The 17,295-nt window shown below is 38.2% G+C and overlaps 1 protein-coding gene across 1 annotated transcript; it reads left to right on the top strand.

Annotated features, from left to right (window-relative positions):
* Positions 1-802: 802 nt before the first annotated feature.
* Positions 803-16,179, top strand: LOC125298805. Its single transcript, XM_048249673.1, has 12 exons — positions 803-1,104; positions 1,206-1,290; positions 13,357-13,431; positions 13,665-13,714; positions 13,804-13,942; positions 14,209-14,334; positions 14,522-14,616; positions 14,751-14,832; positions 15,141-15,273; positions 15,417-15,868; positions 15,962-16,051; positions 16,144-16,179. Exons 1-11 carry the CDS (start codon positions 803-805, stop codon positions 16,019-16,021), a joined length of 1,599 nt encoding a protein of 532 aa, XP_048105630.1. The 3' UTR covers positions 16,022-16,051; positions 16,144-16,179.
* Positions 16,180-17,295: the final 1,116 nt, after the last annotated feature.

Below are 17,295 nucleotides of genomic sequence, written 5' to 3'. Positions count from 1 at the left end.
TTGAAAATTATTTTATTTTTATTCTTATAGGCTTAAAAGCCTATGTTCTCTTTGCTCTTTGAGTTTCATAATGTTGTTTTCCACACTGTTTTAGTGTGAGAGCTTATAGACCAGTTTCACGTTTTGATTTTGTTATTTGTTATCATGTAGGGTGGCTAATTAAACATGATGCCTGGAATATGTCAGTAGAATGTGTTACGTTTAATTATGTGTCGGATGGTGCGGGTACGCAAGCCAAGTCAGGATGTAGGTGGTGGTACGTGGGGGGGAAAGTTTGGGAACCGCTGGCCTAGGCTAAACTTCAGTTAAACTTAAACTCGACAGAACACCGGATTTCTACAACTCTGCCTGTAAGCCAACAATATATGGTTATGGTAGAGTTAAAGGCTAAGGCAAAGCTACTAGGCCTTGCTTGTGTAACGGTTTAAGGGATTTTAAGCAACCGATTTAATTGGGGGGGGTTTAAAACAGGTTTTAAGGGAAAACCTTAATTTAAGGTGTTTTGTGCAACCGGATTTGTATGTTTAGGCTACAACTGAAGGATTCTAGAATGCTCTGCTCTAACACCTTTGATTAATAGTAGGCTAACAGAGATTTGCTAAATTGTGACGTTTGATTCGGTTGATATCTGTTGTATTGTGACGTTTCGTGTGTAGGCTATAGGCTACAAGGTTAAATATAGGCTAAAAGGTTTCCTGCATTTACTAGGCTACTCATTGTCGCCAATCTCAAAAGGGGTAGCCCGTTTTTCGTTGCCAAACAAAAAATATAACCTACCAGGGTATTGGTTATAACCTAGGTTATGGATTATCCCAATAGGGATGACCGGCACTGTAAACCCAGTGCTACCCTACCCCTGTCGTCCCCGGAGGAACAGGAAGAAAACACCTCCCAATCCCACGAGGAAACAACGACCCCGTCCGAAGAGGTGAGGGTAGGCCTGCCTGAGGAGCGAGAGCCTGCATCCCTAACGGAAATCTTTGTAAGGGCATCTTCATCAGATGCCACATGTGAGGGTTTGGAAAAGAAACAAGTGTCCGCACTGGGGATACAGACTGTAAATGAATCCTCGAATCCGACTAGATCTGAGAATCTTTCCATTGGGTAAGGATTTAAAGTTTCACAAACTTGTCAGTGTGTTCATTATGTGATAAACATGCACCACTAAATTAGTTTTAATCGCTGCTTTCTCTTCCAATTGAAAGGGATCATGCCAAGTGGTGGGACTGGTACCAAAATAAGTATGGATATCTCTTTAAGGATGACTACTTTGCTGTCCAGTCTCTTGAGGTTAGGCTCCCTTCCTAGCTATGCTGATTATCTTGCCCTATTTTGACGAACAGAAACGCAGCGCATAGCATATTCTTATTAAGACGCGAAGTTTATTCCTATCTTTCACTCAAATGTTTCGCCATGCGCTTTTCTTTTATTAAACAATGCGCCCAGGGGTGTGGCAATTAACACCTCCTAAAGCCTAAAGCCTAAAGTATGGTCCCGCGTCTGCGTCCCGCGCACGCGGCACTGGTGAGCGCGTGACGAGAATTGCGTCATTTTTACAGCATGCGTCGCGTCTTTGAGTCGACCGAAATTTAAGACCGCGCGTCAAAGTGACGCGTAGACTGCGCATGTGTGAAACGGAACTGCTGTAAACACTCCCCTCCAGTAGGTGGACCACATAGAAGAACAACACTTAAACGTAGAAACAAACCTAGACAGAAGAAGACTTGTTTGGTTACCATAACGACGATGGAACAGAGCGCCTGTCCTCAGCTTGCCTGGCTTTGAGTTATGTGAGACACCACGACATGGAGTCAACTTCGACCGATGTAAAGCCACAATCCACAGATACATTCTTTAACATTATATTTAACGGTCACTTTACCATCTATGGTGTAGAACCCAAAGTATTTCAAGACACCACATTTTAGATGAGTTGGGGACGTAATTATCTGTCTGCTGGCCGTTCTGTGCGTTACCTTTGATTGTCGAAACAGGGTGGCTGCATGGGCTCATTGTGGCTACTGGCTGTTACATTGGCTTGATTTGGCCATGAGCCCTGGATCATATAGCACTGAATGAGATGGTAAACAATAAAATAAAACTAATCATAGACAGTGACAGCCTTTACTCCATGCATGGAGAGCTGACATGACTTCGGATTAAATGCATCTTTTAAAAATGAGCGTATGCTGAAATCAAATCGCAAAACCCAGAGCCAATTAAAGGTATCTTTCTACAACGCTCAGGCGAAACCCATGTAACACTTGCTGATCGAGATGCATTCTCGCCTGTTCCTTATATAATACGTTATCAATAGTGATTATAATAATAAAGGGAATGTAGCCTACCTCTCCCAGGTGCAATCATTATCACCTAGCCTACTCCTGAACAATGCTGAATTCAAATCTCGAAACTCGCCTGTCAACACCGGGAAATGCGCTACACAGCACTAAAAACCGAATAGTTTATTTATAGTTCGACTACGGATATTTCACGTCATGTTCGAATAAAAGTGACAGCCCTACTCCCTGCATAGAGAGCTGACATGACTTCGGATTAAATGCATCTTTTAAAAATGAGCGTATGCTGAAATCAAATCGCAAAACCCAGAGCCTCTCCCAGGTGCAATCATTATTACCTAGCCTAGTCCTGAACAATGCTGAACTCAATCTCGAAACTCGCCTGTCAACACCGGATAATGTTATCATAATAATAATTGAAGGAATAACCTAGGCTACCGCTCGCTCTAAATACACCCATTATCACAGTGAGACATACATTATGAACACAAATAGTTACTTCAAAACTTTTATTGACACGTCATATTTACAGGTTTTTGGTTCATACTTTTTGGTATGAGGCAGGTGTGACGACTCAATACAAATTTAATTGAGGACATCTGTACGCACAAATCTTTCTTACCATGACACTGCTGCATGTGTTCAGAAAAAATGTCTTTACTTTGTATCGCACCAATATTGCTGCCCTCGCAGCACCGAGTCACTTAGCTACATGAGTAGCCTAATAAGCAAGTAGGCTAAGCTAGTCTCTCAGCTATACCAACAGGTGTGCAGTGTGTGTTCTGGTGGATGATAAATGGAGCGATGCGATGGGCCAGCTTATCAAACTTCCCAGCAGACAGGCGAACGTACTCGTGGTGCTTTTTCCTTCATCAGCTCTTCCTTCGTTTAGTGCTCGCACATCCCAAGTAGTGTGAAACTAGCGACAGTAAAGAAAATTCCAATATGGCCGCCATTCGCGAATCATTCAAAATAAAAGTCAGAACATAGTCATTACTTTTTCAATGAAAAAGTAATGAATATGTTTAAAAATTATTAATTTAAAACTGTATTGTGTTACCAAAGGGAAAGTAAATTTAGAAAATAATTAAATAAGACATTTAAATCGAAAATACACATTAGAATGCTATATTTTTTCAACGTCAATATAATTAAACTGTGTGGATGTGAAAACAATAAGTTGTGCATATGTAAAAGGGGGGTGAAATGGAATCCTTATAACATGTACTTTCAGAATATATATAGATGTTTATACCAAATTCGCCTTTGTAGGTACCAGGCCATACTAAGTGTGTACCGAGTCATATACTATAGGCCTGTCATCGGCACACTGTTGAACTTAAAATTGTGTGGCTGTGAAAACAATAAGTTGTGCATATCTATAAGTGGGGTGAAATGGAATCCTTATAACATGTACTTTCAGAATATACATAGATATGTATACCAAGTTCGCCTTTGTAGGTACCAGGCCATACAAACTCTGTACCGAGTCATATACCATGTCTACCATTGACATACACTGTTGAACTTCAAATTGTGTGGCTGTGAAAACAATAAGTTGTGCATATGTAAAAGGGGGGTGAAATGAAATCATTATAACATTTACTTTCAGAATATATATAGATGTTTATACCAAATTCGCCTTTGTAGGTACCAGGCCATACTAAGTGTGTACTGAGTCATATACTATAGGCCTGTCATCGGCACACTGTTGAACTTCAAATTGTGTGGCTGTGAAAACAATAAGTTGTGCATATCTATAAGTGGGGTGAAATGGAATCCTTATAACATGTACTTTCAGAATATATATAGATATTTATACCAAATTCGCCTTTGTAGGTACCAGGCCATACTAAGTGTGTACCGAGTCATATACTTTAGGCCTGTCATTGGCACACTGTTGAACTTCAAATTGTGTGGCTGTAAAAACAATAAGTTGTGCATATGTAAAAGTGGGGTGAAATGAAATCATTATAACATGTACTTTCAGAATATATATAGATATTTATACCAAGTTCGCCTTTGTAGGTACCAGGCCATACTAAGTGTGTACCGAGTCATATACTATATCTGCCATTGACATACACTGTTGAACTTCAAATTGTGTGGCTGTGAAAACAATAAGTTGTGCATATCTATAAGTGGGGTGAAATGGAATCCTTATAACATGTATTTTCAGAATATATATAGATATTTATACCAAGTTCGCCTTTGTGAAAAGCCCAATAAGTTGTGCATATCTGCCATATAGATATTTATACCAAGTTCGCCTTTGTGAGTACCAGCCCATACTAAGTGTGTACCGAGTCAAATACTATGTCTGCCATTGACATACACTGTTGAACTTCAAATTGTGTGGCTGTGAAAACAATAAGTTGTGCATATGTAAAAGGGGGGTGAAATGAAATCATTATAACATTTACTTTCAGAATATATATAGATGTTTATACCAAATTCGCCTTTGTAGGTACCAGGCCATACTAAGTGTGTACCGAGTCATATACTATAGGCCTGTCATCGGCACACTGTTGAACTTAAAATTGTGTGGCTGTGAAAACAATAAGTTGTGCATATCTATAAGTGGGGTGAAATGGAATCCTTATAACATGTACTTTCAGAATATATATAGATATTTATACCAAATTCGCCTTTGTAGGTACCAGGCCATACTAAGTGTGTACCGAGTCATATACTTTAGGCCTGTCATTGGCACACTGTTGAACTTCAAATTGTGTGGCTGTAAAAACAATAAGTTGTGCATATGTAAAAGTGGGGTGAAATGAAATCATTATAACATGTACTTTCAGAATATATATAGATATTTATACCAAGTTCGCCTTTGTAGGTACCAGGCCATACTAAGTGTGTACCGAGTCATATACTATATCTGCCATTGACATACACTGTTGAACTTCAAATTGTGTGGCTGTGAAAACAATAAGTTGTGCATATCTATAAGTGGGGTGAAATGGAATCCTTATAACATGTATTTTCAGAATATATATAGATATTTATACCAAGTTCGCCTTTGTGAGTACCAGCCCATACTAAGTGTGTACCGAGTCAAATACTATGTCTGCCATTGACATACACTGTTGAACTTCAAATTGTGTGGCTGTGAAAACAATAAGTTGTGCATATGTAAAAGGGGGGTGAAATGAAATCATTATAACATTTACTTTCAGAATATATATAGATGTTTATACCAAATTCGCCTTTGTAGGTACCAGGCCATACTAAGTGTGTACCGAGTCATATACTATAGGCCTGTCATCGGCACACTGTTGAACTTAAAATTGTGTGGCTGTGAAAACAATAAGTTGTGCATATCTATAAGTGGGGTGAAATGGAATCCTTATAACATGTACTTTCAGAATATATATAGATATTTATACCAAATTCGCCTTTGTAGGTACCAGGCCATACTAAGTGTGGACCGAGTCATATACTTTAGGCCTGTCATTGGCACACTGTTGAACTTCAAATTGTGTGGCTGTGAAAACAATAAGTTGTGCATATGTAAAAGTGGGGTGAAATGAAATCGTTATAACATGTACTTTCAGAATATATATAGATATTTATACCAAGTTCGCCTTTGTAGGTACCAGGCCATACTAAGTGTGTACCGAGTCATATACTATGTCTGCCATTGACATACACTGTTGAACTTCAAATTGTGTGGCTGTGAAAACAATAAGTTGTGCATATCTATAAGTGGGGTGAAATGGAATCCTTATAACATGTATTTTCAGAATATATATAGATATTTATACCAAGTTCGCCTTTGTGAGTGCCAGCCCATACTAAGTGTGTACCGAGTCAAATACTATGTCTGCCATTGACATACACTCTGAGATAAGACTCTGGCACGAGATAACAGAGTCGTCCCCAGCATTCTGGGATGCCACAGGGAGCATGATTAACTCAGAAATAAATAAAAAGCGCATTTTATATTACGAAATAACCATTAGTTCGTCATCAACTCCTCATGCGTCTGCTCCAATTGCCTTTATGATAACAGATGACCATACGCAGAGTTCAGCAGAACAACTTTTAAACACAGTTAGACATTTTGAGATGAAGTTGTTTGGTTGTAATAATACACCGATTCAAATCAATAGCGACAGGTCACTGGTACTTTTGCAAGCTGCTATGAATGTATTTAATAAGGACACAATGTCAACATATTTAAATCGCTGCTGGCACATTCTTAACGGAACCCAAAAGGAAATTGATTTAGATTTTTTTGCGTCCATAATGGTCTTGTAAAAGTAATTTAATGCGTCAAGCCAGTGAGATCTGCAAAAAGCAATATAATGGGAAAGACAAAAGATATAGGATTGGTATGTATATGTTTAGTCTTTTAATAAATGCTAAATCGCTTGCTGAAGCAAAAAACTTAATTTTTGATATCTGTATGGTCTTGGAGAGCAGAGTGTACTCAGACGTGGTAGAGAAAAGTACAGCCAATTTAGAGGATAAAGTTAAGAGCTTAGGGTCTGAAGATTTTGAGGGAAAAGATGACAGCCTATCAGGGGACATTTTTGAGATAGTCACACATCAATCCCCATTTCTTCGTTATTTTAATCAAATACGCAACGAAGCGCGGAAACAGCCGACCTCTATAAAAAGCACAGAAAAAAACCCTTACTTTGGCCCTATGTTACTCGAGAAATTATTTAATAATTTTCTACCGGTAATTCCAATTTGGTCAGATATGGTTCAGGTTAATTTATCAAAGATGGAAAGGTTCCACAATAAAAATCTAGATAAAACCACTTTGATTTCAGAAGTCACATTTAAAAATACTAAAACATTTTTTTGAATAACAAAAAACTTAGAACTGATGAATGCATCCAGGAACTATATAAATTATATAAAGCACGGAGAGAGACTTCTGCTGAAAAATTAAACTGAAAAGGATGAAAAGATTAAGAGACATACAGGAACCCGAGGAATCATGGAACAAGAAAAAAAGCTGCACCCAAGCACCTTCAGAATACATTTCAAAACCCCCAAAAGAGAGCACAAAGTTATTCAGCATTAATAAAAATAGTAGGCAACCGGGGTATGCCAGAAATAGCTAAAGGTAGTGGGAGCACACCAATACTGCAATTCTTTTAAACAAACAAGAGCCGGTGAAGCAGTGTCAAAAAAAGACTTTCCTCCGCCTATAAAAGAACGAGCCCTGACTTTCAAGTTTCACAGAAAGCAATTGAAGACATCTCTTTATGTGAACATTATGAACTTGAAAGCCAATTTACTAAAAATGAAGCTGTAGTGTTAATTAAAACATTTGTAGATAAATACCTGCAGGCAAACTTTTTAGCCAATGATTTGCTGTATGCTCACTGCTTGTCATTATTTAATTGTATCAGGTGTGCAGAAAATGAGAGAAGAAACCGCACAAACAAAATTCTAATCTCATTACCTTTAGATATTTCAGAAGAGGCAATAAAACACTTTTTAACTAATCAAGCTTTAAATAAAAAAAATAGAAATGAAACAGACAATTGCAAATCATGTGGAGAGAATACTGTGTCAGAAACTTTGCTGATTCATTTGCCACAGTCACTTCTCATATTAGCAGATAACCCCAAAAGCCTCCCATTACATCTTACACTCGACACAGTTTTTGGCATTTACAAGTATTCACTGGCATCCCTTTTGGTATCTCTCTCAGAAAAACCTTTTATACAGTTGTTAAGTTTTGATTGTGTTTCAGACAAACAAACAGAAATTGCCAACTTAATACAACTTAATCCCATATTCTTTTTTAGTTGAATACTGTGTGGAGACCACTGAACAGATTAATATATGCCGTTTATATGAGGAACAACACAAATGTAATAAACAGTGTGGTAATCATGAACCATTTGAAATTCAAGAATGGATTCCTCAAGGAGATGTCAACTTGCCTCCAAATATGACAGAGAAGGATATGAACGTGATTAGAAGTAGTGAATGGCTAGATTATAAAATAATAGACATTTATATGAAAATGCTCCAAGCAAAACTGACAACAAATGACATTGTAATGGTCCCATCAACATTTATAAGTCAGTGTTTAAAAAGTGTATTTTGCCCTGACATCAATGTATTACCAAAAATATATAAGCCTGAAAATAATTGGTGGCGCTACCACACAGTAGTTATTCCAGTAAATTTTAACAACATGCATTGGGCTGTTATGGTTTTGGAGCTGATGGAACAACACCCCCAAAATAATGAAATAACTGTAACAGCAAAAGTCTTTGACTCAATCAAAACATTTGATTATGAAATGATAAAAATAATACCAACATTGCAGAGATATCTATTGTTACAGTATCTAGCGATCCATGGGAAGCTGGTGAATCTTGTATTTAGATATGAATTTTATCATAAATGCCCAACATTTATAAAACAGTCTGATAGCATAAACTGTGGAGTGTATGTTTGTTTTTTTGTTAAATCTTTCCTTTTTCAAACAAATTTAAACAAATTTTGCAGTAGCAATATGCGGAGGATTTTAGAGTATGAATTAAGTCACCAGGTGATACTGTAATATTTTTCCTGGATATATTGGGGTTTGTATTTATTTATTTATGTATTTATTTATTGATGAATATGTATTACTGTAATTATAATATATAACTTATACTTATTCATAATATTTATTGGAGAAGTGTGCAATATTTGATGTCGGACAATGTGCAATATCCAAACTGTGGCAATTTGCTTTCACAGCCACACAATTTGAAGTTCAACAGTGTATGTCAATGGTAGACATAGTATATGACTCGGTACAGAGTTTGTATGGCCTGGTACCTACAAAGGCGAACTTGGTATACATATCTATATATATTCTGAAAGTACATGTTATAAGGATTCCATTTCACCCCACTTTTACATATGCACAACTTATTGTTTTCACAGCCACACAATTTGAAGTTCAACAGTGTGCCAATGACAGGCCTAAAGTATATGACTCGGTACAGAGTTAGTATGGTCTGGTACCTACAAAGGCTTAACTTGGTATAAATATCTATATGTATTCTGAAAGTACATGTTATAATGATTTCATTTGACCCCACTTTTACATATGCACAACTTATTGTTTTCACAGCCACACAATTTGAAGTTCAACAGTGTGCCAATGACAGGCCTAAAGTATATGACTCGGTACAGAGTTAGTATGGTCTGGTACCTACAAAGGCGAACTTGGTATAAATATCTATATGTATTCTGAAAGTACATGTTATAATGATTTCATTTGACCCCACTTTTACATATGCACAACTTATTGTTTTCACAGCCACACAATTTGAAGTTCAACAGTGTATGTCAATGACAGGCCTAAAGTATATGACTTCGGTACAGAGTTAGTATGGCCTGGTACCTACAAAGGCTTAACTTGGTATAAATATCTATATATATTCTGAAAGTACATGTTATAAGGATTCCATTTCACCCCCCTTTTACATATGCACAACTTATTGTTTTCACAGCCACACAATTTGAATTCAACAGTGTATGTCAATGGTAGACATAGTATATGACTTGGTACAGAGGTAGTATGGTCTGGTACTCACAAAGGCAAATTTGGTATAAACATCTATATGTATTCTGAAAGTACATGTTATAATGATTTCATTTCACCCAACTTTTACATATGCACAACTTATTGTTTTCACAGCCACACAATTTGAAGTTCAACAGTGTATGTCAATGACAGGCCTAAAGTATATGACTCGGTACAGAGTTAGTATGGTCTGGTACCTACAAAGGCTTAACTTTGGTATAAATATCTATATGTATTCTGAAAGTACATGTTATAATGATTTCATTTCACCCCACTTTTACATATGCACAACTTATTGTTTTCACAGCCACACAATTTGAAGTTCAACAGTGTATGTCAATGGCAGACATAGTATATGACTTGATACAGAGTTAGTATGGCCTTGTACCTACAAAGGCTTAATTTGGTATAGATATCTTTATATATTCTGAAAGTATATGTTATAAGGAGTCCATTTTACCCCCTTTTAAATATGCACAACTTATTGTTTCCATAGCCACACAATTTAAAGTTCAATAGTATTGTGTATAGTATGACAGGCCTAGGGTAGGCTATATGAGTCCGTATAGAGTTAGTATGGCATATACCTATAAAGACGAATTTGGCATAAATATCTATTCTGAAAGTACAAGGAGTCCATTTTAGCCTACCACCCTAAGTTTGAACTAAGTGTTATTTGATAATAGTGTTATTTTAGGTCTTGTTAATGAAAAAGGTAATCCTTCCACAATTATATTAATGCAAAGTATAATTGTATAAAAACATTAACTTTAAATCGATGTATAGTACATTATTATAAAACATTAACTTTAAATCGATGTATAGTACATTATTATCCCCTTTTTCTATGTTTGTTTTTGTTCCCCTCTCTTTTAATAGTAGCCTACATCAGGAGATGGAGACGTTTGTCCAGAGAATGTCCTTAGACGGGCTCTGGTTTGTCTTGCCTTGCATTTGGTGTAAGGTGGAGAAAGGTGTTGCGTGAGATCACTTCCGTTCAATTTCAAGGATGTTAGCAAGACAATTCTGCTACAATTATTTGCACATGCATTTACATAGGCTAAGTTTCAGCAACATGTTTACATTTCGTGTAAAATACTCTGAAAACCTACTTTAACCTACTTTATCTGATCGTTCGTCTGTACCTTTATTTTGACGCTTTTCGCCGCCATATTGCCCGCTATTGTCGCGTACTGTCGCTTACTGTCGCTAGCTCCACGGAACTCACATCCCAAGTTCTTCTTTTCTTCAGGCGTTTCAGGCTTCTTTGGTGGTTGTGTCCTACTTTCAGGCTCGACGTACCGCCCCCAGTTGGTGGGGCAGAGTATCACAGTTAATCCGTAGTGCGCAGGCGCTAACCTTAACAATTTAACGCGCATTCAGGACAGCAGAAATTGGGAGTATGCTTCACGTCCACGGCAAAAATGACGCACGTCTTGGACACGCGCAAATGTGACGCAGGAGCATGCCAGAGCCTGGCGCACTATCTAAATCAGGGGTCTCAAACTCAAATGAGCGGGGCCACTTCTGCCAATGTCAACTGATTGGAGGGCCACGTCAGTGTTAAAGAATAATACAAAAAAACAACGGCTACTTCCTAAAATTTTCCTTAAAATGTTTTTTTCAAATACTTTATTTTCAAACACAAAACTACAAACAGAAAGTGCAAGTCTTTTTTATCTATTTTTAGACACCTGTGCTAGCAACCTTAGCTTATAAATAAAATAATGATAAAGTAAATATTAATACAAATGATAAAACCTGACAAACTAGGCGTCAGGTTTAAGAAAGCAATACCATTGGATTTTTATATCAAAATTTCAAAAGGCCATGGCTTGAAAGTGGTCAGAGATAAAGTCCTATTGTAAATGTAAAAATCTTTGAGTATAAACAAAAGTTTATGAAGGGGGTAAATTTACCCATCTAATTTGCCACTGGATGGCAAGCACCTCAGATTATGCACCTTTAAGTAAATACTGGATGAACATATTTGGGCAGGTTTACTTTTTTTGTCACATTACCCACATAACAAATTAACAAGTAAATAGTAAATAGTAATACAATAGTAAATTATTACTAGCCTAGCCTATAACCACAAGGCCTACAATAAAGTATCCTGGTCAAATCAGTTCCTATCGCGGGTGACTTGTAGTTCTTCAGAGCCCTATTTCTACTAGCCCTGCTGTCTGTACCACGTCCATTACGGACACTATCATCACGATTACCACTGCAACCTCCAAGCTATGTTGGGCAGAGGGTCGAAATAAGCATGGTATGCTTAGTGGACACTGTCGTATACACACAAAGACGCACCTCCATTCACAGACGCACCGTGACTATCACTGTCAATAGACGATCGATCATAATCTCCAAAAGGATATTCTCCTTCAGAATCAGAATAGGTGAATAACATAGCTACCTAAGACTTCATCACACGTGAACGTTTTTCAACATTTGGTGTAGGCCTATTTATGCTTCAATTTGTGCAAAACTATGGCCTGCATCGCTTCCGCGTCATTACAAATGCACGTCTTTGTGTTTCTCGCGTGTAATTCAAGCATTTCCTGAAAACTTTGTGCAGCGATTTTGGGTTTGAATCAAGCTCTGGATGTCTAGCAAATAGTGGAGGAGAGTACAAATGGGATTTGTCACCGTACTTGGATCTATCGTCTATTTTAATCAGTATCGTTGTTTGTCGCAATTAAAAATATCCTCAAGGGCCGGATTACATTATTATTTTGACATACGTCGCGGGCCGGGAGTTTGAGACCCCTGATCTAAATCTTACACCATCTAAAAAGCATTACACAACTGACCAAGAAAAACTTGGTCTATAGGGAAAGGTGAATGAAGCACAGCTGAAGACGCACTGTCATGAGATGTAAGCAGCAACTCCTCTGCAGAATGTCCTTAGGTTTTTTATTCAGTCATTCATTATTGTGTTGCTTTTTTCAGTCTATGTTTTCAATGGTAACCCCTTGTCAGTCAATAGTGAAAGTAACTAACTGTATATAACTGTTTTGTGGTTGACTATGACACCACGGTGAAGTTAGTTTCAATTTCCTATGAGTTAAAATAATAGACTAGTGTAGATGTAAACTATACTCTGCTAGGTTTTAGTAAAGCATGGTTTAGTGGAATACCTCTTCCATATGGTCTCGCGTGCAAGCAGATTCCTTCAAATGTTCCCAAAATACCGATGTTTGAAGTTGTGCTGCTTGCTCTTAAAGGGAATGACAGATGTAATTTTCATTGGTTTAAAGGATGTTACGTTGATGTTAAAGGATGTTATAAGAACCACCTTTTTGTGCCAAGCGCCCAACGTTTGATAACAAAACCACCCCGAATGTGGACTGGACAAACTCCTAAATGTATTTAATCTATTCGCCAGTGACCATGCGTTTTAGATCACCAAAATAGGGCCCAAGGACGTTAACATTGACAACCTACACAGCTGTTGAGAGTGACATTACTGTCCTGTGGATCTTTCAGTGGGGTGACCTGGAATCGGAATCATCAAATGATCTCTCGGATGACAGTGATAGTGACGAGGTGGAGGATGAGTCGGTGAGTGCTGAGAGGATCACCGGATTGCACATTTTTAACAATCTCAGTTTGATTCATTTTCACACTGGTTGTCTTCATTGGATATATTTTCGTAAAAGAGAAGATTTCTTTCAGTCAGTAACAATAACACCAGTTAAAACAAGAAAGGGTATGGGAAAGTCATTTGTATAAGGTTGTTCAAAGCTTATAAGTAAAGTAAAGGTTTTTTTTTCATTCATCGGGACTATGAGCAGCAGGCCAGTGAAGAGAGCATGGTTGTGGACGTCCCTGGAACTTTTGTGCCGTGAGTTGTGAAACCCCTTTGTTATGGTCTTGTTTTGTCATATCCTCACTTAGTTCTATCAGTGGTGTTTTACCCAAATGCTATTGCAGCTGCAACCCTGTCGTGATGGAGGTGTATTACGTGGCCATCTTGGAGTGGAGGCGTTGTCTCCTGACGGAGAGGGTTCCAGAGAGGGATGGGCCTGGACTGAACTGGGGGCTCCTTGCTTTAGTCTGCAAGATGGGCGGAGTAAGTCTGCTTCTCCAGAAATGCATTCAGTCTTTCATGTCATTGTGTGTGTGTGTGTGTGTGTGGATATGGAAGGGTGTGACTAAGGAAAATATGCAATGCCATACTTATATACTTATTCAATCACAGCAATTCCATTACTTTATTCAAATAGATCATATTTCCCCACAATATCTTTTCACATTCAACAGTACACAAAAGAGAACATTTGTAAGAAGATCATTTAAAGAATTTGATAATTTTGTTAAAAATGCATATTATTCCAGGTGGTCAGTGGCAGAGTCATTGCCGAGTTGCTGCTGCAGAAAATGAAAACCTTTGACAAGGCGGCTTCCAGAGCCACGGCAGACACCACCACCATTGCTATGGCCCTTATTGCTGGCAAGGCTGAAGTATGCCCCTAGTCCTCTATATCATAAATATACATATCACAGACCATATGTATACACATCAAGCTCAGACATATAGTTTTTTATGTTATGAATTTAAGTATTGAATATTTGAGACAGAGCAGATATCATGCCTGTCTACTGTCCATATTGTATAAGTTGTCAAAGTAAACCATTACCCGTTTTATAGGAAGCTCTGGATCTAGCTATGAGCCGAGGCTTAATGCACCATGCCTTCATTCTCAGGAGCTTTATTGGAAAACAACCATCCCTTTGGGTGAAAAAGTAAGAACACTTCCACAGCATAAAACTGATCAAAACACAATCAAAAGACATTACTGTACCTCACCTTAATGTTCCCTTTGTTGTTGTTTTTTTTGTGTTAATAAATGCTGTATCATTTATGGTTCCTTTTCCAGATTCTTTGATAGTGTTGAGAATGCGGATCCCCTGAAGACGTACTATCAAGTCCGGTTGGGAGAGATCCCGTCTGTGGCCACTGTGAGTGGTGATATGAACTTACTCATGGACTTGGAGCACACTAAACACTGTTACTGTAGGACTGCTGTTATTCACTGTGCATACTGCAATGATTGAGATTTTCAGAGGGTTATATATACATTTGGTTTACCAATAATTTGAACTTTTCATATTTGTTTTACCCATTTTTAATTAGTTTTACTATGTATTTCTATTTGTTATCCTTGAATATTATTATTGAATTGTACATAAAGTGAAGTGATTCAGATCTTGATGACCTGAGGTTTCAAACCTTCAAAACTGAGGTTTTGGTGTATGGATTCTTAAAGGCCTGTGGCAACGAGAGCATGGGAGACTGGCGTCTTCACCTTGCCATGGTTTTGACATCTCCACCTTGCCATGGTTTTCACGCCTCATTTGGATGTCGCCAGGAGACTGTTGCGAAGATGGGAGAAACTTTTGGTACATCCTACCTATACAAATCAAACAAAAAAACAAACAAAAAAATACAGCATTGATCTAGAAATATGTTTTCTCTCAAATGTTTTAATTTCAGTTACATCTGTTGTCTTCCGCTGTTTCTCCTCCTCCCTCTCACCCCACAGCATCTAAAGGGCTGACACACGCTGCTCGCTTCTGTCAAATGTTGCTCGAGTTGCAGTCCGAGTACCCAGACACGATTTCTCTGATTAATCGTGTAACAGACTGGATGAACATCCTGAGGGAGACGAATGGAGAAGGAATGGTTGGGAATGTGTGCGGTGGTCAATGGGATGAACGGTCCTTTCATGGTGATGCAGAGAGGTTCTACCAGATGCCCTCCACTGCTGCTACACTAAACTCACGCTTCACCATGACGAACACAGTTTCCTTTGATGCAACGATCCCTCGGTCTACTCGTGAAGAAAGGCTTGAACAACGTCTGCCAACTTTGGATCCAGGGATGAGGCAGCAGTTAAATGCTGCTGTGATCCCTGCAAACCCCCAGCAGTCAATGGTTGAAGAGAAGGATCGAGCAAATACTCAGACCAAGATCAAGAAGAAATCTTCCAAGAAGGTTTGCATCTACAACATTTTGCATCATAGCGTCATAATTCATCTCTAAATGTTGATGTGAGGTCACTGAAAGGATTTTATTTGTCTGTTTTAGAAATCGTGGTTTAAGTGTTTTGGATGCTTTGCATGTTTTGGCAGAAAAGAGATGGACTAGGTCTATTTTTACCATTTAACATTTGAGCAGGTAAGGATGTTGTTTTTAAATTATTAATGCAGCCTCTGACGATTTTACTTTGGTGCTGTTTTGTTCTCATCATTCTCTCTCTCTCCCTGCAGAACCAAATAGCCTTATCGCCATCCCCTCAACAATCCAACAGACTTCCTGTTTTGAAAACCAAAACAAATAAAATATTTTATTATATAAAATGAACAACCGCTTGGTTTTTGTATTGTAGTCTTCTGGACATTGAAAATAGGATTATATACAGAATGTATAATTTCCTTGTGAGCGTTCTGTGACCATAGTGGCAGGATGACTATGTGCTCTGACTACCATGCCAATGCCTCTCTCTGGTGCTGTAAACATGGCAGCAGGTTTATTGAAGAGAAAACCAGAGGTCCATTTCAAAAAAGTAGAATTATGAAAATCCAACATAAGAGATAAAGCGAGGCTTGACCTGTCTGAGCATTCAAGGTCAACACATTTCTGGAATACCAAGCCAGGAAGAATGGGCAACTACGTTAAGTCAGGTGTAAGTCATTCGTGATGGCCCACATTTGCTTTGTCACTTTTAAAACGCGAGTTGCAGAATGTTTCCATAAAATGAATGACTCAATGCGCTTTTCAATTCGAGGGTCAGGGACAACGATGATGTCTTAGGACGTTGCTTAATTATATAGGCCTATTACAGTGGTGGGTAGTAACGTGTTACAAGTAACGCAAATGAGTAAAAAAAGTACTTTTTTCGGTAACGAATACTTTCCACGTTCCTTTTTTAAGGCTGTAATTTTACTCTTACTCGAGTAAATATTTGAACTAGAATTGTACTCTTTACTCAATTACATTTCCCATTGGGCCTTCATTAAAATGAGTATTTCGATAGAAGTAGGCTACACATATCTTCGTTGACTGGAACACAAGCATACAAGTTAGTGACGCACCCTCCCTAGGTTGCAACATTGTTACACAGCAGAGAAGCGAGTCGGCCGTTACGTTGGTACTGAGGACTAGAAACGCCATGGATGCAGAGATGAACGTTAGTAGCCTACTACCAAAAGCAGCCCCCACTCCCATGGTCAACGTCTGGCCACATCTGCAACACTGTTCCGTCCCATGCGAAGGAAGGGAGACAACCGTATAATGAAAGGAATGTGTCAGCCTAAGCATAACAATATCAGCCTTCAAAATGTTGAGGTATTATTTTCTATCAGTGGTTCTCGTAGTGCTACTTAGCGAGCTAGTACTAGCTGTATTCGACTGAAACAAAG

This window comes from Alosa alosa, chromosome 8 (assembly GCF_017589495.1).
Source record: "Alosa alosa isolate M-15738 ecotype Scorff River chromosome 8, AALO_Geno_1.1, whole genome shotgun sequence".
Lineage (NCBI taxonomy): Eukaryota > Metazoa > Chordata > Actinopteri > Clupeiformes > Clupeidae > Alosa > Alosa alosa.
This window is presented reverse-complemented; position numbering and strand designations above follow the sequence as displayed.